This window comes from Podarcis melisellensis (genome assembly GCF_964234715.1).
Source record: "Podarcis melisellensis genome assembly, chromosome: 1".
NCBI classification, from domain to species: domain Eukaryota; kingdom Metazoa; phylum Chordata; class Lepidosauria; order Squamata; family Lacertidae; genus Podarcis; species Podarcis melisellensis.
The window spans coordinates 66725761-66749910 of NC_138528.1; the positions used below are offsets into that span (position 1 = coordinate 66725761).

Below are 24150 nucleotides of genomic sequence, written 5' to 3' on the forward strand. Positions count from 1 at the left end.
CTCTAACATAGTTATAATACCATCTAAAAACATTTTAACCATTTCTCTTCCTTCACCAATTTATTAGTATAGTAAACAGCATTCAATTGTGGTACTGACGCTGAAGACAGCTTATAAACCATTTCTAATATTTCACACACATTATTCCAGCCAGTTGTATACCAAGTTTTCTGGACAGCAGCTAGTTTTTATATTGATTTAGGCAGTGGCGGAGCTTCATGCTCCAGCACCGGGGGGCAGAGAGCAGGCGGGGGTGGAGCTGGTGCGCATCCTAGGGGCGTGGCGCCCAGTGCGGGCGGGGGCTCCGCTGTGATGACACCCCAACGGGATCGCACTGCTGGGAGCAGTGCACTCCCCTTCCAGTGGATGTAGGGAAGCAGCCCCATCATCATAGCAAACTGGTAACCTTTAGCCAATACTGCTGTTCCTCCTCCTTGCACTCACTATATGAAACAACTAATGGTCACATCTGAGGGAAGGAATTTTCCTAGATTGGGTAATGACTTTGCTATCTCCACATTATGTATATCATGTTTTTATGTAGATATCATGAAGATTAGTGCTGCCTTCTGATCCAAACACTACAATTTTGACTTGACCATACATTTTATTCTACAAACATTAGGCAGTCATGAAGCCGTAGTCATGTTTTCCTTCAGCATTTTCAACACCTGACAGGTCAGTTTTACACTGTAGGCTTGTGAAGGGATTTGGCGTCAACAAAAATATCAAGTTTCAATCAAAGGAAGTAATAGTCTCACTCTATTCTGCCTTGGTCAGACCACACCCGGAGTACTGTGTACTGGGCACAATTTAAGAAGGATATTGACAAGTTGGAATGTGTGCAGATGAGGGCGACCAAAATAATTAAGGGGCTGGAAACCAAGACTTATGAGTAAAGGTTGAGGGAATTGGGTATGTTTAACCCGCTAAAGAGGAGATATGATAGCAATCTTCAAATATCTAAAGGCTGTCACATGGAAGATGAAGCTCCTCTTCCAGAGGCTGGGACCCAAACCAATGGATTCAAGTGACAATAAAGGAGATTCCCACTAAACATCAGAAGAACTTTCCGACAGTAAGAGCTGTTCAGCAGTGGAAGAGACTCTCATTGGAGGTGGTAGCCTCTTCTTTCTTGGAGGTCTTTAACCAGAGGTTGGATGATCTAGTTGAGATTCCTCTACAGTTCTAAATACTGGAATATGTATTATTCATTGATAGCATAACAGAACTCTCTCAATAAGGCATACATTTTAAAAACATGATCAATTATTGGGTGGAGCAAATCACACATAGCCACTTTTACAAGGTACCTTTTCACTGGCAGCTTTTGAAATCCTTTCAGCAGCACTATTGCTTTCCAGACATATTCCTTCATCAACCCCATCATCATTTGAAAAATCATTGCTCATCTGATCACTATGACAACTCCCTTCATTCTCTGCGCCACTGTCAGTGCAGCTTTCTGTTTGAGGAGACTTCTTAAAAATAAGTAACCAGAAGCAGTTTAGAAAATATTAAGGACCTATACATCTGATGAACTTTGTATGTAATGCTCGTGCTGTACTCTTGAATACTACAAAAACCTTTGACACATTCCTTAAGATTTCTTATGCTTCAACATAAAGAGTTCCACAGACCCAATCTAGTTCAAAGTACTAGGATTCAAAGTTCAAAGTACAAATGTGGATTCCCAAGGACTCAAAAAACCCCAAATATGCATGAACAGAGGCAGGGGAAATAGGTTTGAGTGCCTATCCTCATTCCTTGGACTACCTGCATACATGTGTACATGTAGGGGCAAGGGAAAATAGGGCATTATAGATGCCCATGGGAACCCTCTGCACATGGTTTCATTGTCTGTTCACTGACCTCTGAACTGTTCAATTGTAACATAAAAGTTTAAAATAAGCTGTGGTCACACCTTAATGAACAAATTTATCATGGCATAAGCTTTTGCAGAACTGTGTCATAATAAATTTGTTAGCTGCTAAGATGTCGCTACACTTCATTGATTTTTCTACCCCCTTGGATAAAGATACTAGACAAGACAATAATAGCCTTTTGCACAGGAGTCAGCAGAAGGCAGATCAACTCTGAGGACTCTGTGCTCTCCAGCAGACTGGCAAGGGTTTCTAGTTGTTTTACAAGAGTAACAGTAACAGCTAAAAGGCTGCTCCCCCCCCCAAAAAAACCCCTGCTGAAATAAAGAAATCTGGATTTTTGGCATGAAAGAATGATGAGCTAAAGTCTGATACTCAGGCCAGGAATTTTATTCTGTATGTGCTCAGGGTTCCTCTGTTCCTTTATTCAAACTATATTCCTACATCCATGGACCACTATTTTGCGTCTGGATCCTGTTGGTGGACCTCAAGGTAAAGCACAAAGCAGATTTAACTTCAGACAGCTCACCTCACTGGTTACAGCCAGTGGTGTCTCTTTGTAATCTAAGAGCTTCTGAGCCAGCGGAGGTAGCTTCTAGCAGAAGTGGGGGGGGGGGGAAGCATTTTCTGCCATTTCCCCCTCCATCTTGCAGCCCCTCTGAGAATAATCTCCAGAGGGCTGGGAGAATCTTCCAGAATAAGGAGGTATTTGTGGGGGGGGGGGCAGGGCAGGGTGGCAAATATCACTCTTCCACCAGTGAATCTCTTTGATGGACTAAACATGCAAGAAGTAGTCAGGCCTAGATATATATGTTTAATGGGTGTTTTCATCTGGGATTGAAAATTTAAAAAACCAGGTATCACAGCAACAAGCCAGTGTTTAATGTTTAGCAAGAATTTCAAAAAGGGGTAAATGATATGTTTAGGGCTTGACACTGGGAATGGATTTCAAAATGATTTTTGTTTGATACTCAGGCCAACAAAACTACATTTGAGAGATAAAGATAATTCTTAAAACACAACCAGCATGCAGCTTCTTACCTCATCTTCAATGTCGATAAATGAACCCATGTCTAGCTCTTCTGGAAATGTCATACGGTCATTAAGTTTTATCCTGTGCATAGTGGTGTAATCAAAGTCAAATCTCTTTAGCTGCAAGGTCAGCAGATAGGGAAAATGCAAAAATCGCAAGCCCTGAAAAACATAAGGCAAAAAAAAAAAAAAAAGATATAAAGGGAATGATAAATATCAAGGATATATATCCAGTTAGTCCAGAGTTCTGTCAAAAGGCATTTATTACCTTCCTTGCATCGCATTTCTTCTTGCACCGTTCACAGAAGTACTGATTGGGGCCATCAAGGATCTCAGGCTGAATGAAAGCATGTAAAGCTTCCTCCTAATCAAGTGGGGGAGGAAAAGATAAGCAGCTGCTGAGACAGATAATGTGGAACTGTGCAACAAGCAAAAGTTCATTTAACAGGTGATTTAATATTTTAAAATAATCTCCATAAACAAATTTAAAAAGCAGCTACTGGGTTAGGGAGGAAAAAACTCAAGGGTAAACAACTTTTGCATTCTACCTTAGGTAAGCAGTCAAATCATGATCAATAACACATCACATTTTATTAACAAATTGATGGTTCCATCAGAATTAAGTTTTGTGAACAATCCAAGTCTGTTATCTTGCACATCACATTAAGCCACAGTGGCACAGTCAGCAGTTTCATGGCCTTACCCCCCTGGTTTAAAGATGGCCTTGATCTTTCAGGAACAAGTGCAAAATTAAGCAGAGGACATATTTTAATTTAATTCTGTTCTGTCATTTCTTAAAGGTATTGTCATATTAATCTGAAATCTTAAGATTTCAGCTCTGCACATAGCTAGGTGTATATTAAGTCCCATTAAACAGAATATGTATATTTCAGTGTATCAACTGCCAACAGCCTAACTTTATATCATTGTATGGCTATATGAGAGAGGTGGCTTATGCTTGCAATTTTCCCAACACAGATTAAAAAGCTCCCTATATGGAAAAATGTGTGTGAACCGTCAGGTATGAAAGCAGAATAAGAAATTCATTTTTCTGGTAAGCCTAAAGCCACAGAGGCAGCTACCCAATGGAGTAGAATTTACTGAATTAATCTGTAGAACAGTGCTTTTTTTCAGGGGGTACTGAAGGGTACGCAGTACGAGCACCTCTTTTTTGTTGTTAAAAGTGTGACACTTATTGTAACAACTTCACGGTGAGTACCTGCACCTCTTTTTCTAGAAAAAAAGCACTGCCATATACCATATCAAAAGAGAATATAACCTACATTTAAATTCTGCATAAAAGCAAAATATATCAAAACCCCAAATAATACAGAATGTTTAAATTATTAATAAAACAAAAAATTGAAAATAGGGGGAGATAGATTTCGCAGTTCTAAGGACATAAAATCATTCTATCAGTTGTCTGAAATGGATTCCAAATCCCTTTCCCTGAGGCTGGAGGCTTTTGTCACAAAGGAGACTACTTTTCATGTCACATAGATTAGTCCCTTGTAGTAAACTTTTTTTTTATTCTCTAATATTTCATGTTCCTTGGTAAAGGTTCTAATATCGGAATAAAGCTGATATTCAAGAATATAGTGAAGTAAATCCTCTGGCGCTGCTGCCCCAAGATGAATAATCAATTTTGGGCCAGTGTGCTGAAAAAAACTCTCCAGTTGAACAATTTATTCCATCTGCTCAAATGGAGTCAGGTACAACTTTCTCGTTTCAAAAAAACTTCAGATTTATTACAGGTTTCCCATTCTGCATGAACCACTGTTTTGGCAACATTTTGTCCCTGATAGTTTTGCAGTGTATCTACTATGGGTGTGATTAGATCATTCGATAAATTCTTATAAAAAGGTGCCACTGTTAATGGTAAAAAAATGCAACAAGTCATTGCTCAGCTTGGCTCGTTCCATCTAGTTGGTACCCTATATCTGTGACTCATTAAGAAACAGAGTGTGGACTTTTCTGAGGATATGGAATGCTTAGATGTAGGCAACAGTGAAGCATGCCTCAGTACTTGACTCTTGGGTCTTGGTACCTGAAGAAATACCTACTCCCACATACCATTGTATTTCATATGCTTTGTAGTTTTTTAATTGTTGTAAGTCACTCCAAGTAATAAAAATGTATAAATTTCATTAATGACCTCCTCCAAGGGCCTCTCCACAGTCTGAGGTAAGGGAAGTGGCAGCAAGGGACAGAGCATTTCCAGTTGCAGTGTCCTGTCCCTGGAGGTCCAGGAAAACTCCCTGGTGCCAAAAAGATGGCACTGCATTTTTTGCCAGTAGTCAAAGCCCTTTTTATTCTCCTGTGCTTTTAGTATGTTTTTACAAGGATTTTATTCTTTCAGTGGTTTGATTATATCTTTGTATTAGTAGGTTTTTCACTATACAAACACCATTCAGAAAATGACAGCTGAAGGGTGGTACAGAAATCCCTTAATAAAATAAGGTAATGTTTCTGGTTTGAGACATGTGTGACTACCTCACAAATGGTGCATGCAGAATAGGTATGTTTTGAACATATCAACTGGAAGTCCTTAGCATAGGAAATTAAGAGAGATTCTTATTTTTTCTCTGTGCATTATTCCCCATTTCTCTCTTCTTCCCAATACTATGAATAATATTTGGGGGGGGCAAGTTATGAGTTGTATGAAACAACTTGTCAAAAATGCTGAGCATATGGCCTGTTAGTTTCTATTTATGCCAGCTGAGTCTTTTATTCAAAAGTAACTAAAAATATTGAGACAGAGCTTGAAAGCTGACAGAAGACTGGGCTCATGAATTCTAGAAGCACCTTCACTGGTGAAGGTAAAATCAGAAACACCATTTGTTATGTTGTAAAATGAGTAATTTAAAGGCAGATAAGGACATTCTAAAAAGTTCTGAAAGTCACTTTCTCTCATGATCAACAGCTGTCCCCTGATTTCTAAATAAATAATAGGGGGCTTAATGGGAGAGAAAACTCACCAATTGCAAAATGGCTGGTACACAGCTTATAAGATTACTATCTAAAGCATGTTGTTTGGTGGATCCCACTTTGGGAGGAGATCAAGGATATGGGAAGGTCTTCAAAAAGCCTCCAATTCATCCCTTCTCCCTCCATTTCTGAGAGCTCAGAGAAGCACTAAGAACAAACAGAACAAAGGTTTTACAGCCCCAGCTTTTCCACATGAACAAAAATTCTGTCATTGTTGATAGAGAAGAACTCTTTACAAAGGGACTGTTCTTCAAACCATAATGGGGAAGGTAGGGGGAACTACTCTACTTGGCTCCTCTGCACCGTTGGTTTTTGTTTGTTTGTTTGTTTTAAAAATTGTACCTAAATATTGCAGAGTACAAGGAAGTGTTTTTTTAATCAGTTATAAGCGACAATCTTTGCATCAGAAAGCAATTATTATGAAGTGGATTACAGATTTTGCAGTTTTGACTATAAAATATAAATCATTCTGAAGCAAGCATGCGTATCACCTGTACAAAATATAGATTTTTAGATTACAACTATGACCTGCTAATAAGGCCATTCAGGGAACAATTGCTGACTAGAATGCTTAAGTAATCTGCACCAAAACAGCTGAGGGGTTTTTTCCAGCAACATCTTATTATGTGGGAAGCAATTAGTCAGATATAGAAATATGCAGTACAACAGAATGTGTTACATCTTTTTCATTAAAAAAAATGGCATGTGAATGATTGACAAAGTGGTTATGTAAAATTTATGTAGACTGTGTGATGTGCAAGTCAACAAGGAACCATACTATTATATAGATCCATATCTATAGATATAGATATATATACAGATATAAACAAAAACAAGTGATGCTCCTATGGATCTTCAAAACTTGAATGAAAAAAACTCATGAATGGTAATGCATTATTTAATGACTTTAGTGCTTACCAAAGAGAAAGTGATGCTCAAAGTAATTTTAATGGGATTTTTACAGATCAGTTTTTAAAAATATGTGTTATATTTGACTGCTGTGTCTTTTCCTTCTTTCTACAATTTTCTATAATTTGTATAATTACAGGAGGTTGGATTTGATGATCCTCAGGGTCCCTTTCCAACTCTACAGTTCTACGATTCTATGATGTTTCTGCCTTATATGAATGAAATTAAAAAGTATTTTATAAATACTATTTCTACCAAAATGTCTCTATTAACTAGCATAAGTTGGTTTTCAATGTGGTTCTGACTCAAGGAAAGTCAAGAAGAAATTATAGAAAAGTCAAACCATTTAAAATTTATTCTAGTAGTTAGATCCCATGTCATGGTTGGCCTCCAAAGGCTCCTTTCAAAGCAAGTTAGCTTTGGGGCCAAGAAAATGTTGATCAATAACATCATACACTGAATAATTCACAGCAAAGTGTGTCTGTGACTGCATCCTTCCCTTCCCAGTGTTCCCCTAAATCTGCTTCAGAGTCTTGGTGGTGGTGGTGGGGCTTTCAGAGCAGACCTTGAATTGCATGGGTAGAAGAGAGAGGTGATGTCCCATTGCAGAACCTAATGTGACACTAGATCACCCAAAGTACTTCATTTCTCATATCACTATTAAGGACAAGGAGATAGATTAATATTCACAGGCAAAGCCAGAAGCTGTCTAGTCAAGGCTATTACTGTTGAATTAAATAGGACTTCTAGGTTAGTGGGATAATATAATGTCCTAGATGTTTGATCTGGAGTTTGCTCCCACTGGTGACAGAACTCAAAGTTTTATTCAATATGCTACTGATGGCAGAAAAAAGGGGGAAGAGAAATGTTACAAATTTCCCCTTCCTCCTGCAGTCACCTTTCATGCTAACTGAGGGTCCCCAACCCTGTCATTCAGGGCAAAACAACAAAAACCACCTACTCACCCATTTTGCCTGTGGAATTCCTTAGTTGGATAAGAAGCCTTCCAAGAATAGAGGGAACTTTTCTGTTCATGGGAGGCAACATCCAACCCTATGTTCACTACACTTCAGCTGCACTGAAATAAAAGGGATCACATACAACTAACAGGCTGCAGCTCAATATCCACTTACTGGAGAATAATGCCTGGGAAGTGGGCTTGCTTATGAGTAGAAATGTCTAGGATTGCACTATTTTTTCCTGCATCCACTGACTTTCCACTTTCATGGAAGTTTCATTACTGCCAATATCTGCTTGTGTAAGATTACCAATTCTTCTTTAAGTTTACCACTTTGAACTGTTGTGTTTCCTAACAATTTTGTTTTCTTGCAAACACATAGGCAAACAGCCTAACTTTTCTATAGAAATGCTTCCAGGTGCTTGTAACAAAATTCTGATTACTATTAATTTGCCATGTGAAGCATTAGAACACATCAGCCTTACTATAGTTACTGCCCTTAAAAACTCATACACCCCGCCCCAAACAGTAAGACAATTCACGTGTAAGGAATGACATCCAACTGTAGGATGGAGTAGGAGCAACAGACAGCCAATCCAGCCACCGAGTTAAATTCAAAGGATTATTTAAATTTAAAGGATGATGGTTTCCTATTGTAAAATTTAAGTTGCTAACAAAATTAGTTCTCTTTCAAAGATTACATATATCAATCTATCTGAAAAGTAGGGTAGATTCAGAAGTAGGGTGGAATGCATACTAGAGGCTAGTATGAAGTGCTGTTCCCAAAATATGGCATCTTAGTTTAGCTCTGGCTTGGTGGTACAGCCTACCAACTACAAATAGTGGTCCACTAGGAACTGTTTTTGCTGGGCACTTGGCACAACCCCCCCCCCCCGGGTGATTTTCAATTGTCTGGAAAGTCACAAAGTATGACTGGTGAGCTTCTATCACCTTGCTGGTCTACAGTTTATGTAGAGCTGGCACAATGACATTTCTACTGAAGCAGTTTATAAGTAGTCTCATTTGCATCTTTCTTCCATGGTACCCAAAGTGGTGTGTGTAAGGTTTCTAGTCAGTCTCCCATCTGACCAGACACAAACCTGCTCAGCTTCAGCATGGTTGATGAAGGATGTGCCTTCAAGACAATGGCCTATTTTAATCTTAAACCACCACATCAGCTTGGGAAATATGCTTTTGAAGAAGTCCTTTGGAAAGCTTGATTTGGACAAGGTCAAAATAGAACCTAGACTGTTCAGTAATGCCTACACAATGCCACTACCATGAAGCTAAGGAAGATGATTGTTTAGTATTTTTCATCCTAAACCCTTTTCTGATATGTGAAGCTGTAAGCTGCACTTAATCTTAACACTAGATGTGATTGCAATATACTGAAAGTCTGTACAATATTAATGCAAATGCAAGCGTTCCATAACACAATTCTTAAATATGTTCTCCTCTATAAACAAAGAGTAGCAGCACAAACTTCCCCTTTTAGCATTTTCTTCAGATTTGTATTTGGAACCTGCAAATCATTAGCTTAACCAACAGCAAATTACTGATGGTTTTATAAGGTTTGAGCAATTAATTTTTTTAAACTGCTCTTCTACATGGCCTTATATGGAATACAACAAAGCTCTTGTTGTTTCTTCAAACACTGAAGCTTTACTATAATGCAAAAGAAAACAAAATGGGAGATCAGAATAGTAAACTAAACTATTTCTTCAAGTTACAAACAGACATGGCAATTAAAGGTTAAAGCCCCAATAGCTGCCAGTTAAGAAATTTAATCTCTATTTTGATTTGCAGAGTCAGGAATAAACAGTTGGATATATCTTAAACTTGTAATTTCTCTCAAAAATCCCATTTACCATAATGTTATTAGAAATTTCAAGTATAAATCCTTTGTAGTGTATAATGGCAACCACTGACAAGACAGACCTTTTCTTTTTGCCAGGAATTGACATGTTTTCTGTTACTTTTATTAAAAAAATGAGAGATCACTTACCTCTTGGCTAGAGTTCTTTGAAGGTAGTATCCTCCTTAGATTCCCTATTTTGGGTAGTGCCGCCTGTGGCAAGTCCCTCAGGAACTGACTAGCAAGATCTAAGAGTTTTACATTCCCTTCCACAAGCCCTATTAGCGCATGTGTTGATCCCATTATGTGATTGATATGACCTTTGAGCCCACTGCTTACTTATCTGTGGATCAATGGAGGATACTACCTTCAGAGAATTCCATTTAGAAACATGCGATTTTTTCCTTTCTCCAAAAGCAAGTATCCTCCATAGTTCCCAACTGCTAAAGACTAGACAGCTAAAATATTTTCTACCACCAAAATAACCAACTTTGCAATACAATTCAGGAAAAAATATAAGAGAGCTTGACTAAGTGGAGCATCAACAGAGTTTCCAACACAATTGCTTTAGAAGAACCTCAACATATGATAAACCTGATTCTCATGTGCAGATATTCATGAAAGAAACAGATGTTGTTTCAACCAGACAGAATAAGAGTTGGTATCTATGCAACTTTCCAGTAGTTAATATTCATGCAAAATGCACATCCTGTGATAGTTAATTGACTTAATTTTTTATCTCCCACCTTAGAGAAAGCATTTAAGACAGTAGATCTTATTACAACATTTTTAAAAATACACTAGAGACAAGGGGAATAGGTGCCTGTTAATTAAAAAGATGACTTAATGGTGAGCTTAATACCAATCAAAATAGGAAGGCATTCAGAATAGTTCTATTTACTAGATACTGTCACATTTATAAGCCCTTAAGTTACCCAACACTCTGCAGTAAAACTGCTGGTGGGTGTGGAGCAATTCTGTTCCCGGCCCCTATGTATGTTGGCAACTCACACATAATCATGCTCCGCCCCGCCCTGCCCCCATGCCCTCTTCCAGGTCCAAAAGGACCCACACATTGGCAATCACACGTCAATTGGACACACTTAAAATGGCTGCCTGTATATAGTAAATAGCATGATAAATTTAACAATACATGAAAATGGCTAAAACTAAACAAACAATTTTCAGCTGTTTGGTTCAGTTGTTCTGGGGTGGGCAGAAAGCATTTATGGTTCACTGGCCAGAGTGTTAAGAAAGAGGAAGAAGTTTTCCTTCTTGTTTCATCTCCAAGAATAGTGTTCCATCAGAGCAAGAAGGCAAAGCTTTCACAAATGTGCTCCCATCACGGAGTGGGAGAGGAGCAGCTTCTCCTACACTAGCGCTATGCTAGGGAGCAAAAGCGCTGCCAAGTAAGCAGGCACTGCTTGTTTGCTCCTCCCACTGCTAAGTGTGCGTGTGCAAACACTTTCATGTGGCCTTCAGAGTAGGGGATGGCAAACCCTTAATGTGGTCTTTGAACTGGAAAAGCTTAGTCAAACCAGTTGATTTTTATTATGTCCAGCATATTATTATACTTCTGTTCAAAACAAATGTATATGCAAATGTATATGCAAAACCTATTCATTTATATTATCAAATGTGATGGGGTCACCTGAATCACCTACCACACCATAAGGAAGGATTTTGTAGAATAAATACCTGAAGATATCCTACCTACTTGGCCTATTTTCTCATGACTCCTCTTATTGCTGTTTATGTTCTCTGCTTTGGATTATCCCCTCACAACATGCAAACACACCCACACACAGCACACATGGAAATCTAAATTAGAATTCCATACACATTCCCTTTGCATATATGATACCTCTCACTAGTTTAAGGAGAACTACACCAAAAATATGGCTCATCTCTTATTCCTCATTTCAAAAAGTTTTCCTTTCTGCAGTAAAACGAGAAACTCCTGTTACCACCACAAGCAGTTGCTCTATTTTTATTACAACTGTCAACAACATTAACACTTTTTAGATATTAATAAAACAAACACCTATCAACATACCAAAACAGAACTAACACTAAATCCCAAAAGCATTACAAAAAAGAGCATAATAATATTACGGTAACCATTAAATCACTTAGGTGAACTTCCCTCTCAAACATGCACCAGTAGGACTCATTGAAGGGTCAAAAAAACTTCTAGAACTTGCTAGCTGGTTTACTGCACAAAGACGGACAACCCAAGATGGAGTATCTAGGATGATACTTACCTTTCAAGAAAGTGATACCACTGTTGCATTATGTATGTAATGTGTGCATAGATGCATTAGCATTCAGGTGAGCAGTACACACCACGCTTGCAAAAGCCTGGTTGGAGCCATAGGGCCGAATGACCAATGGAATATCCAGGTATGTGTCAATCCTCCAACTCTCATAGCCGCATTCCAGACATCTTACATAGTCCTTCAGCTTGCCTTGATAGAGCTGATTTATGAGATCAGCCTGCAATTGAGAAAGAATTTAAATATTTCAGCAAAGCCAAAGGGAGCCAAACAAGATATTATCTTGTTTTATACAATATTCATTCCTGTGGCATTTAAAGGTATTCATATTGAAATGCACAAATAACACTTTACAGGGATAAGACAGAAGTTCACAGTGTGTGAAATCTGCCAATACTTTTTGTATCTGTCAAGTAAGAGTGTTCTTTTACTAAAAAGCAGAGCATACTCTCATTTCCATCTAATTTTATTACAATACACTGGTTATTCATCAAAACAGAAAATAAACCTACTCACAAAGCTCAGGGCAGGTAAAATGTTTCTTTCTCCAATTAGTCTTAATAGCATCTGATTTGGCTCAGAATTATTTCTTCTCTAGCTAAATCTAAGAGCATGACTTTCACCATACCATCTCAATGTCTTTGCCAAAGTTAGCATTTGAAATGTGGTCCAACGCAACATTATCTACTTAATCCATTCTAGCTAATATTTCTAGTTCAAGTAACATGATATTCCTCTTTATTCAATTTTTTTTAAGAAGAGCCAAAACTGTTACCTGTTCTGTTTGTTTCCATTTTTGTTCCAAAGCATCAAACATGACTCTACAGAGTTCCTGGACATCATGCTGCTGCCAGGCTGTTGGAAAATAAAAGCGACCTTATTGTGTCGGTTTAGGCAGACATCTACCTACAGAATGTTGTTAACCTGGTTTACACGCACACACACGCACACCCTACAATTAATTTGGGCAGAACCTTTTATCAAGGCAGACCTAGATAGGTGGATTCCCTTCACAGTAAACTTATTCTGTTTAGGATTCTGCTAGCTTTGGGGTCAAAGGGTACTAGCAGACAAAGTCATACTCAGAGCAGACTCACTGAAAGCAGCCAACTTATTAGCTGCAATCATGACTAACGTTAAGTGCACTGATTTTGTTGGGTCTACTTGGAGTACAGCTTAGCAGGATATTATCACTCAATTTCTCCCATGTGCAACACTTGGCTAAAAACTAACCATTCTTTCCAAGCATGTTCATATTTTCAAAAAAACCACTGGACATTTACAACAGGAGTTTGGGGGTCCCTAAAACCTCTGGAGCAGACTCGAGATGCATGAGGGGCTGCACAAGAAAAGGGCAGTTCTGCGGCACAAATGTCTCTTACGCAAGTACAACAGCAGTGTTTGATACAGCCCTAACACTGCAGAACATACACTTTGGACTTTAACAATACTAAAAAGAGCTGTAAGTTCTGCTTCTAACACACCTTTTATTTTAGCCTCAATAATTTATTTTAGTTCATAGTTCAAAAATAAAGTTTCTAGGAGACAAAAAGCAATGAGGCACTGAACACATAAAGTTTACTTCTGTGAATTCACTGTAACAATTCAAAATTGCAAATAGGAATTCATGTTTGCATGGAACAAAAAATAAATGAAATACAGTAGTCACCAATACCCCCTCTGCCTACTAGATAATGCAGATACTGCATAAAATGAAACATTGTCCAGCCACCAGCAGAATGGATACTGTCGGCAGATTGAATTCCTACCCCCCGCCCCGCCCCTGCAGCTCCTCTGCACCCATCAAAGCATATCTGGGGGGAATATGTCGGCTGCAGGGGGGGGGGACGTGGAAGGGGAAGTCCACTCATACAATATTAGACTTCACCTATTGAAAACAAGGTTTAAATTTATCCAAGAATCATTTTAAAGTAGCTTGACTTTCTTCTGCTATCCCTGGAAGCATCTAGGTGATTACCATGGTCACCAAGATTCGGTCACCAAGATTCTGGACTAGATAATCCAGCATGTGTTCTTAAACAATGTTTGTAAAAACAGTACAAAAGCTTGCAATGACTATATCTTTTAGAGCATTCTCCATTCCTGAGAAAGTTGAATCACTTTTTTTAAAAAAAAAATCCCGCACCTCAGAAGATTAATGTACCGTACTCTCTGGGATTCTTTCTATGGAACAAATCCACATTCAACACAGAATGTCAGTTTATATCTAGCCTAACAATTACACTAAATTTAACCAAGCAATTTGTCTTAATTACCCTCACTACTATCCCATCCAAAGCTTCGTGTAACATCTGTTGTTTCAATTGCTCTCTTTTTGCTGGTCTGTAATAAAACAAATAGCCTTTGAAGCTGGTAAGGGATGCTGGTCACTGGATCTTCTTCAGATTCTTCAAATTCCCATCTATTAACAAAAAGGAGGGGTCTTAGTAGGATCAGGCAATTAAGTTACAACACATTTAAGAGATGCCTTCTTAATGTACATTTTTAGATAGAGATCTTCCTTGGATGACAAGCTAATGTAAAATTGCTGTTCAAGGTGCAAATATGGAAAACCCGAAATCCTAATTCATATGCTTAGCATAGTCTAATATAGAACATAAAAACAACTTTTAAGAAAACATGTGCAACAATTCTTCAGCATTTAATGTTTTCATCAGACCACTTTCTATAAAGAAGCATTATGAAACATTGCACACATTTTTTTATAAAAAAGTTGTTTTCCAAAAACAGTGGTACCTCGGTTTTCTAATATAATCCATTCCGGAAGACCGTTTAAATTCAGAAATGTTTGAAAACCGAAAACTCAATACGGAAAACTCAATATGGAAGCCACATGGCATATTTAACTTCTGAGGCGTGTTTGAAAACCGAAGCATCTACTTCTGGGTTTACAGCATTTGAAAACTGAAATGTTCATCAAAGAAGAGATTTGAAAACCAAGGTACCACTGTATACCCATTTGAAAATGAAATTAATAAAATCACAAAATGTGAACTCTCATGAATTCTTGCAAATACTGTTATAGGATTAAACACTGCTTAGAACAAGAGTGGGGAAAGGGAGTCCCATCAGTGAGTGGAATCCTGACCTCTGCAGTCATAGAACTTCAGGCCATTTTGAGAGGTAAGCAAAGCCTCCCACCTGTCAGTCACCTGACATCAAGGGCAAGGCTTAAGTCAGCCTACAGAGGAAGATCCTTTACATTGCCAGCTTCAGTCAAAGCCAGAATACAAGGAGTTATTTATGCTTATCGCCAAATGTGGGGAAGTTGGCTGTGATTTGGGGGTGAATGGCCTAGCAGGCCAAATTGGGACGTGCCAAGTTTATTTAATGTTGCAGGTCGGAGGCTCCCTACCCCTGGCCTAGAATTTACAGAGACACACTGAACCATACAGTGGGTGAAGTTTTATGCTCCTTAATTACTATGCTCCTTAATTACCAATGTCCCCACTATGGAAGGATGTGTGGATCCAGAACTGGCCTCCACAGCCACTTATGGAATCATTGTTAAAACCATGTTTATGGAAGACAATCTTACTTGGCTACGAGTGATCGCCGAAGAAGAAGAAGACGATTTTTTATCTACACTATGAAACATGTATTAGCTACAAATCACTTTTTCTATTACTAGTACTATGAACAAGCTCTCAAGTGCTTGAGCACAGAAAAATGAGCATTCTGCATCCTGTGTGCCTCCCTGCTTAAACAAAAATCTCATGACATCTCTTGGAACATCAAATTTGATTTTATTTATCCAAGGTTTATTACCAGAGAATAATGCTCCTTCTAAGATTCTATTGTTATTTCTGATAACTCCAACTTTTAAAACGGCAGGTCTATTCTGAAAGTATGTTCCAATACTAATGGCCAGTTGTCTAAAAAAAGGTCTTGCTCCTACTGTGTTGCAGAGGGAACTAGTCATGACACTTCAAATAGAAGAAGTTATTATAGGAGCATGAATGTACTCTAACCCTGTTACATTATGTGCTCTCATGGGGGGGAAATCAGAAAGAGCCCACTACTGTTTTACCTAGAAGGAGGATTTCAAGTATAGGTTAAGTATAACTAAAGTTTAATAATTTCTTAGAATGATTTTCAGAAAAATACATGCTTTGGGAGGGGAAAATCTTGTCCAACACACACACAGTCAATTTTTTTTCTTAATACTCATTTTCGTAACTGGCAAAAGTAATGCTGCATGAAAACTATCACAAAAACTTACATTTCAGAAAACTGCAACATTAGAACATCTCTGAAACCTATGACATTAAAATATTTTTGATAACATGCACTTACCTATATAATGCATTTCTAAATTCAGGAGTCATGAAAAGGGTTTGCAGAAGGCTGTTCAAATAGCAAGTCATTGCTTGATTTACTAAACCTACATAGCCTTAAAAAAGGGGGGGGGGGGAGGACATGGTTAGCAGCCAGGCTAGCACCCAAAAGTAATAGAGTAACATTTCTTGTTCAACAGGTTAACAGTTATTCTAATAATTTCAATGAAATTTGGAACAGACATTGCTTTTCCTATTGCAACCGTTGTAAGTCTACCACTAATCCAAAGGCCCGCTAGACTATCAGAATGCAAGAATAGTTTCCTTGAAATTTATGAACTGGGGAAAGTAATAACGGCCATGGGTTTAGATTCTAAGTAGCTGTGGACAGAATTCTATTCATGGAAGGCCCCAAGATCCAGTAGAAGCTTCACACTGAAGGGAGGGAGTAGGAAGGCAATTTTCAGAAATCCCCCTCCCCATTGCAGCACTATTCTATACAGTGGTGCCCCGCAAGACGAATGCCTCGCAAGACGAAAAACCCGCAAGACGAAAGGGTTTTTCGGTTTTTGCGTCGCTTCGCTAGACGATTTTCCCTATGGGCTTGCTTCGCAAGACGAAAGCCCATAGGGAAATCTCCGGGGACCTCTTTTAAATGCTGGCGGTGGGGAGCAAAGCCTTTCCCCCCCCCCCGGACTTCAGAAGAGGTCCAGGAAGGCCGGCGGGGGCCGAAAGGCTTTGCCTCCCACCGCCAGCATTTTAAAAGCGGTCCGGGATAGCAGGGAAGCGCTTCCCGCTATCCCGGACGGCTTTTGAAGGCAGGCGGGGGGAGCAAAGACTTTTGCCCCCCGCCAGCCTTCAGAAGAGGTCCAGGACCTCATCCGAAGGCGGGCGGGGGGCAAAAGTCTTTGTCCCCCCTTCGGACTTCCCGGGGGCTTTTAAATCGCCCCGGGACTGTCCTGGGGCGATTTAAAAGCCCCCGGACGGCTTTTGAAGGCAGGCAGGGGGGAGCAAAGACTTTCGCCCCCCGCCGGCCTTCAGAAGAGGTCCTGGACCTCTTCTGAAGGCTGGCGGGGGGGAAAAGTCTTTGCTCCCCCCTGCCTGCCTTCCCGGGAGAGCGGAAAACGCAGCGCTGCCTTCCTGCTCTCCTGGGAAGGCAGGCAGGGGGGACAAAGACCTTTGCCCCCCCCCCCGCCTTCGGAAGAGGTCCTGGACAGTCCCGGGGCGATTTAAAAGCCCCCGGGAAGGCAGGCAGGGGGGACAAAGACTTTTCCATATGGAATACTTGCAAAGGTCAAAGTAGTGTTTAACATGTAAAATAAAAGGAACATGCCTGGAGACCTGTGGAACCATCTGCACTCAATACATTATATAGCCCAGGTATCAAATTGTACTAGGGGAAAAAACTTGGAAGCAAATAATAGAAACAGGAATCAGCTCACACCCTGGGCAGTGGGTTCACTGCCACCACTTCCTACTCACTCATACCATGCTTGGGAGTAGTTTTACCAACAACAGTTCCCTAGGCCTTTTCCTTTTGCACCAAACCACACACAAAAGTGAGGTGTATGGCTATATTCTGCCCTGCCAATATATAACTTGTTTTAACAGACCACTGAAGCCTTACTATACAGTGGAAGAGAAATAATAAACCACCTTACCTGTTTCTGATTTACTCAGAATTGATGTATAAGAATAGTTCTGACCAACATAATCATTTGAACAACCAGCTGAACCTTCTCGTGGAAGAGGGCCTATAAACCTATCTGGATTACGGTCATCTGCTCCACTGGCCTCATCCTAAAAGATAAGATACGTTAACTAGCACATTTGCAAAGGATGCAGTTAATACAAATCCATCCACACAAAGTTATCCTATTTAAGGAAGTCTAAAGACTAAGTGCACATGTCAACAGTCCCATCCACAAGTACTACACAAAGCAGTCTCTCCAAGAGAGAATGAGTAATGGGAGTGAGGAAGGGAGGGAGCCTAAACAGAGTTCCTATGATGTTCCCACCTAGTAAGTCCCAAACCCAGATTGCTAGTTGAGCAATAATGCACAGGATCAATTTCTCCCAGCTACTAGGTGTAGGTACTCCTTCTCTGTGCTCCAAAAAAGCCTTTGATGCTCCAATCTGAGGCTGATCAGTATTCAAAGCTACTTTCAGCACTCAAATTGCACTGGCCTGATCAGAATTATGAGGTACAATTATGGAAAGACAAAGTGCACTATTGTGTTTGAAGTCTTAGCATGCATTTCCTCTTAAGTGCATGCCTGAAAGCTAAAGTGGTCTTCTTTCTTAAAAGGCCTTACTGGTTTGGGAAGGGCAGTGGGTACGACTGGAACTGGTTTACTTGTGTTACCAGCAAGAGAGTCAACAAGTTTGCTCTCTCCGAGTGGAAAAATGTCTTAGTTTCTGTTTACTGGAATATACAGATTCACAAAGCCTTTTGTGACAGAACAACTCTTTGGTTGCATGCAGAGAACCTATATGCCTTGCCAAACAGAGCCCTCCACAGAATCATAGAATTGTAGAGTTTTTCCACTAACATTTCTCCATCTTCTCCACTCCTATTTATATAGTCAGTGCTATTTCGTTTTATAATACTCTTCAGCACAAGATTCTGAACCTATACTAGGCAATGACACATACAGTACTGGTACCAGTAAAAATAAAAATTATAGCAAAAACCAAGCTTTCTTAAAAGTGATTCATAAAGAAAATGCAGGTACATAATAGCTACTTGTTTTATAATTTTAAATTCTCTTACCAATACTATCTGAGGTTGTTCTCCATCTTTATCTGTCAGATGCAGAAAGTTCTTTTTCCCAGGTTCAAAACCAGCATCAACAACAGATTTATCACTTGATTGATCCAATGATGTCTACAACAAAACAAAGGAATTGTTTGCTAAATAGATCTGGCTACTATTTATTTTGAAAATTTAAATTAATAGGAGAACAAGTTGGGGGGGGGGATGATAGAACCACAGGCCTAATGTGAAATATCAGTATGACCTGGAATATCCCTGGTCATCAGCACGCTCCCGCTGCATTTAGCTCTAATAGAAACCAAAATTTCTCAAGATTCTACTGAGAGCACAGGGGCCATACAAGTGCTTCAAATTACAGAATGCATCTGCATGACACCCCACCCATAATGGCAATTTATTAAACTTCCAACATTAGTAGCCTCTACAGCATAACTAGAAATTAAATACAAAGTACAGTGGACATGCATTAGAAGTGCTGTACAGTTTGCTAACAATAAGATACAGAAACAGAATGAATAAAATAGAGGCCAGGGATTTCACACATCCAGGTCTTAATTTCTGTTTTCTGTTTTAAATGTTGCTTCATTTCATGCACACTTTCTCTTTCTGTGTCGGTGGGGGAAGGGCTGATCTGGAGAAGGGAAGAAATGGCCAAACTCCAAATGTGACCACAGGGCTAAAAAAAGGTGGTGATCACTGTTATACATATTCTAGGATTCAAATTAAGAAAAAACTTGCTGTTCAAATTAAGAAAAAACTTCAGTGCTGTTCAAATTAAGAAAAAACTTCAGTATTTAAAAATTCATTTAAATAAACTGATAAAAAGAAATTCAAGCAGCATGACACATATGTAAACAATATAAACAGAAGGCATATTTTTTAAAAAATGAATAAAAATAAACAGACCCAATCCTGTGCAGGGGAGGAAGAGGGTAGTTCTGTTGTGGAAGCTGCCTCTGAATGGCTTCTTTAGGTGAATCCCACCCATTGCCTCCAACATTTATACAAGTATTCCCCAAAATGTCTACATTTCTACTCTGTTAAGGAAGATAGCGTGTTTTTACCGTATCAGCAACACTGCCTCCATTTCCCCATATTAAATCAAATGTTCCATTAATATAGCCCACTTTAGTGGCCACATCCTCAAACAGTCTTTTTACTGGAGTGGAAGCTGGCAAGTTCAAAGTGATGCGCTCATTAACGGTCTTAGAATTAGTTGTGTCTTGGATTATACAAAGCACTCTAGGTTCATCAGCGGCACTTTCGATCTGTAATGAAGAAGAAAACAGATTTTTAAAACTGACCATCCAACCTCTGCTTAAACATAGCCAACTTCTTCGTAAAATGAAGTCAAATATTTTATTATCTCATGGATCAAAATAATGAGCATATGATTTTCTTTAAGACTGCACCATCTTAACAGCATTAGAGGCAATCATCTTTGGGGGGGGGGGGATTTCACCACTCTAAACCATGTTGATCTAGGGTTGTATATTGCTTCTTCCCCATCTCACATTTCCCACTACAATTTGTTTAACGATAACCTTAGTTTGCTTGTATGTGTACATAGTTCACATAGTAAATTAATGCTTATCCTTCAAAGTAGAATCAGAAGTTATGGTAAGTGCCAAACAAGAAGCACAGAAGGGTGCTATATGGAGGAAGGAAAAAGAAATGGTACAAGAGTGAGCACTTATTTACAGTCATCCATAACTATTGTTTGGAGCAGAAATAGTCAACATGGTAGTAAACATGCCATCTTTCATCCCTGATTACTGGCCACAATGGGTGGGCCTCATACCTCTGTTCTCTTTTCATTATTTAAGTTAATAGTTAATTTTTTATTGATGGTCCAACTGCATGTTTATTTGAAGGCAAACAATAAACTTAAATTGGTTTGTAAGAGATTAGCAAAACACTCCCCAAGTTAATTCCATACTTGATCCTGTTCCCACACTTTCCCCCCTCTCATTAGCTTTACATGGTCAACTGAATTATGTACAGCAGTGTTACATACAAGACTGTCATGCTAGATTAAACCAATGGCCAAGCACAGAATTCTAATGGCAGGACTTACATTATACAGTAATCAGAGGCAAGCTATGTATGGGGCAGAAGGAGAAAAAGGTTGTGTTCTTGCTGCGATGACCAGCTACTGTCAGATACACTTATCTATCAATGCTTTGTTAAAACATTATGTTACACAGTACTGCATTGTCTGACAATAATAAATCCCACTGATAAACTACAATTTTTCTAGATAATTACATCTGTCTGTCTTAATCCAGAGTTTGGGAACCTGTGCCCTCAGGTGTTGCTGAATTCCAAAATCCATCAACACCAGCCAGAAAGGTCAGAGGCCTGGAATGATGGTAGCTATAGCCCAGAAACATCTACAGGGCCACAGATTTCCGAGTCCTGCCAAACTGCTAGCTAGTTTTAAAATCAAACTCTCAGATGCTGAAAATGAAAATAGTGCCATCTATTATCTCCCTCAATTTCCCCCTCAAAACCCATTTCAACAAAGCCTGTACATTGCAGCCAAGCCTGTCATCTAAATACAGTTTGATAGTGTGATAGTACACTGTTTGGTCATGAAGTCTACTTGGGAATGCAAAAACAGGGGCTTGCCAAACTTGATGAGCTGTGTTGGTTTGGTAAATCACTATTTGTGCAAACCAGACTTAATCCTAACCTCGAGCTACACCCAAAGACCTAATCCTATTCTACAACTACACAGTATTTACAACTGTATTTTAGATTGCCAACTCCTTTTGACCAATAACTCATCCTTTTTATTTATTTACAACACTTTGTAATGTGTTATATACACTGTTGGTGCTGTATATACAAACAGTATATTTACTCTCCATATAGCTGGTCATTTAACAAGCCTCCATCATGCTGCCACCCCGGTCATCTTTTTGCAAGCATTTTTCAGAAGATAACTTATCCTTCAGATCCTTGCAGCTGCAATTTTTACATCTTCTCTAGCTCTGCTATATGCTTTTACAAGTAAAGCAATCAGAACTGATTGTAATATTTTAAATGAGGGTTAAAGTACCTCTAGCTCACGCTCCAATCTTGGCCTGTCAAGGTTTTCCCTTAAGGAAGATCTCCAAAGCACTCAAACTCAGCACTAAGCAGCATTTTCTTTTATCCCTGTCAATGGCAAGTAGAGGAGAAACAGCCACTTTGCCAGGCCTATGCTCAGGGCTTCCTAGAATACCAAACATGGGGGTGACCCTGGTGGTGTAGTTCTCAAGTGGGAACCCCATGCAAAGGATTTTGACAGATGGGTGGGACAACACAAGCCAATCATGTAACATTTTAATATCATTGTTTTATTGGCAGGTGAGTGGCCCCATTTACATTTACACCAAGGTCAATGCTAAGCATGATTAGCTTGAAAACCCTGGCTAAAAGCTAGGGACCAGAACCAAGAACTAGACCAGAATGGTTTTATTATATATTTCAAGATATAATAATAGTTGTTCTACTTACACTCCTCCCTCCATACCAAACACGCCACCAGATACACACACAAAAGTTCAGAGTGGGGAGGTACAGAAGAAGGGACCCACCTACAGAAGAAGGGACCCACCCACCCACTCACAAGTATCCAAATAAAGGGGGCGAGCCTTTATTCTTCCATGCAAGCCAGCAAAAATATTATTAGGAGAAATGAAAAGCAAAGCTAGAAAAGAGGCACTACTTTACTGCTAGAGTCAAGTCATTTTTGAGAAGCAATTCATTAACCATTTGCAGTTTGTTTGTTTGTTTGTAAACCACAGTGTGTCTCAGCAAAATACTGAAGGGGAGGGGTGAAAATAAGCCAAATCTCCCCGCCTGCAACTGTGTGAAACAACTTCTTTGCAGTTTGGGTTGTTTGCTTACTTGTGCAAATTGTACAACAACTGAAAGGTTCTCTCTTCTCAGCACATCAAGAGCCTCCCTGAACAGTGTTTAGAATGATCATTTTTTTACCAAAGCCCCTTTCCTTCAACCATTAAGAAGTATTAAAATTATAAATCACACCACCCCATATTATGCATACTGAAATGTTTCATGCTATTATTTTTATTTATTAAATTTGTATACTGCCCTATACTCATATATCTCTGTTTGTTGGCTCTCATCTAGTCTATTATTGAGGCATGGCAATGTTATGCTCTTAAAAACATATCTACTATTTTCTCACTACACATCCAATAAAACACACTCGTGTCATTTTCTCTGGAAAAATGTTACAGATAGGTAGCCGTGTTGGTCTGCCATAGTCAAAACAAAAAATATTCCTTCCAGTAGCACCTTAAAGACCAACTAAGTTAGTTCTTGGTATGAGCTTTCGTGTGCATGCACACGAAAGCTCATACCAAGAACTAACTTAGTTGGTCTTTAAGGTGCTACTGGAAGGAATATTTTTTGTTCTGGAAAAATGCTTCCCAATAGCCAACATTTTGATAGAATCAAACATGCATTCAGCAAAAAGACAGACGTGTATGTGCTGACTATAAACAAAACAATCCACATGGACACTAAAAAGGTCATGTAAGCAGCAAAGCAAACACTCCTGCCTTAATGAGAAGCAGATACAAAGCTCATAAGACATACTCACTACTTTATTTTCAGTTATGTGCCATACAACTCTTCTAAAAAACATCTAGCACATTATTTTATTTTGGAGCTCTTAACACCATGCTTTTTAATTCTTGTGAATGTTACACAAAAAAAGCAACCCAGCTTACCATTTTGTACAACACACACACCCAAATACCAAAGATTCCTTGTAAGAATAAAGCTCAAAGTACACTCACAAAGCATTTTACTAACTCATGCAGATGTTAACAAGTACTAGTCTCATGCTGTTACTACCCAGTTAAGCAATCGGTTTTAAATGTTTACTGCGGCTAACTACCTGCGAAAATTTCTTCTTCATTTCATCAAAGATACTTTGTCTGCATCTCCAAAGCATATCCTATGGTATATAAACACAAAATAGTAAGATTATAGCACCCTGGAGAAGAATCTTCAAATGTTTACTCAGAATATCTATACAGCTTTGAAAGTTACTTGCAAAAAGAAAAACCATTTCCCTCTAAAATAATAAACACTTGTAAAACTGAGCCTAAAAGAATGTGGAAATCCTAGTTCACAGTATGTCTAGTTGAGATC

The 24150-nt window shown here is 39.0% G+C and overlaps 1 protein-coding gene across 3 annotated transcripts in view; it reads right to left on the reverse strand.

The window, feature by feature from the left end:
- Positions 1–24150, reverse strand: part of USP47 (ubiquitin specific peptidase 47) — a 52914-nt gene that overhangs the window by 21063 nt on the left and 7701 nt on the right. Inside the window, exons 2-12 of one of the 3 annotated variants that reach the window (XM_081918066.1) lie at positions 23894–23953; positions 20040–20243; positions 18973–19086; positions 17861–17999; positions 16219–16315; positions 14178–14323; positions 12677–12756; positions 11972–12121; positions 3184–3279; positions 2925–3077; positions 1314–1478 (exon numbers count right to left, since the gene is read on the reverse strand). In XM_081918066.1, coding sequence (XP_081774192.1) covers positions 1314–1478; positions 2925–3077; positions 3184–3279; positions 11972–12121; positions 12677–12756; positions 14178–14323; positions 16219–16315; positions 17861–17999; positions 18973–19086; positions 20040–20243; positions 23894–23953 — 1404 coding nt within the window. Of the gene's footprint in view, positions 1–1313; positions 1482–2924; positions 3078–3183; positions 3280–11971; positions 12122–12676; positions 12757–14177; positions 14324–16218; positions 16316–17860; positions 18000–18972; positions 19087–20039; positions 20244–23893; positions 23954–24150 lie in introns of all 3 variants that reach the window. The other 2 variants (XM_081918065.1, XM_081918067.1) reach the window with 2 other exon arrangements.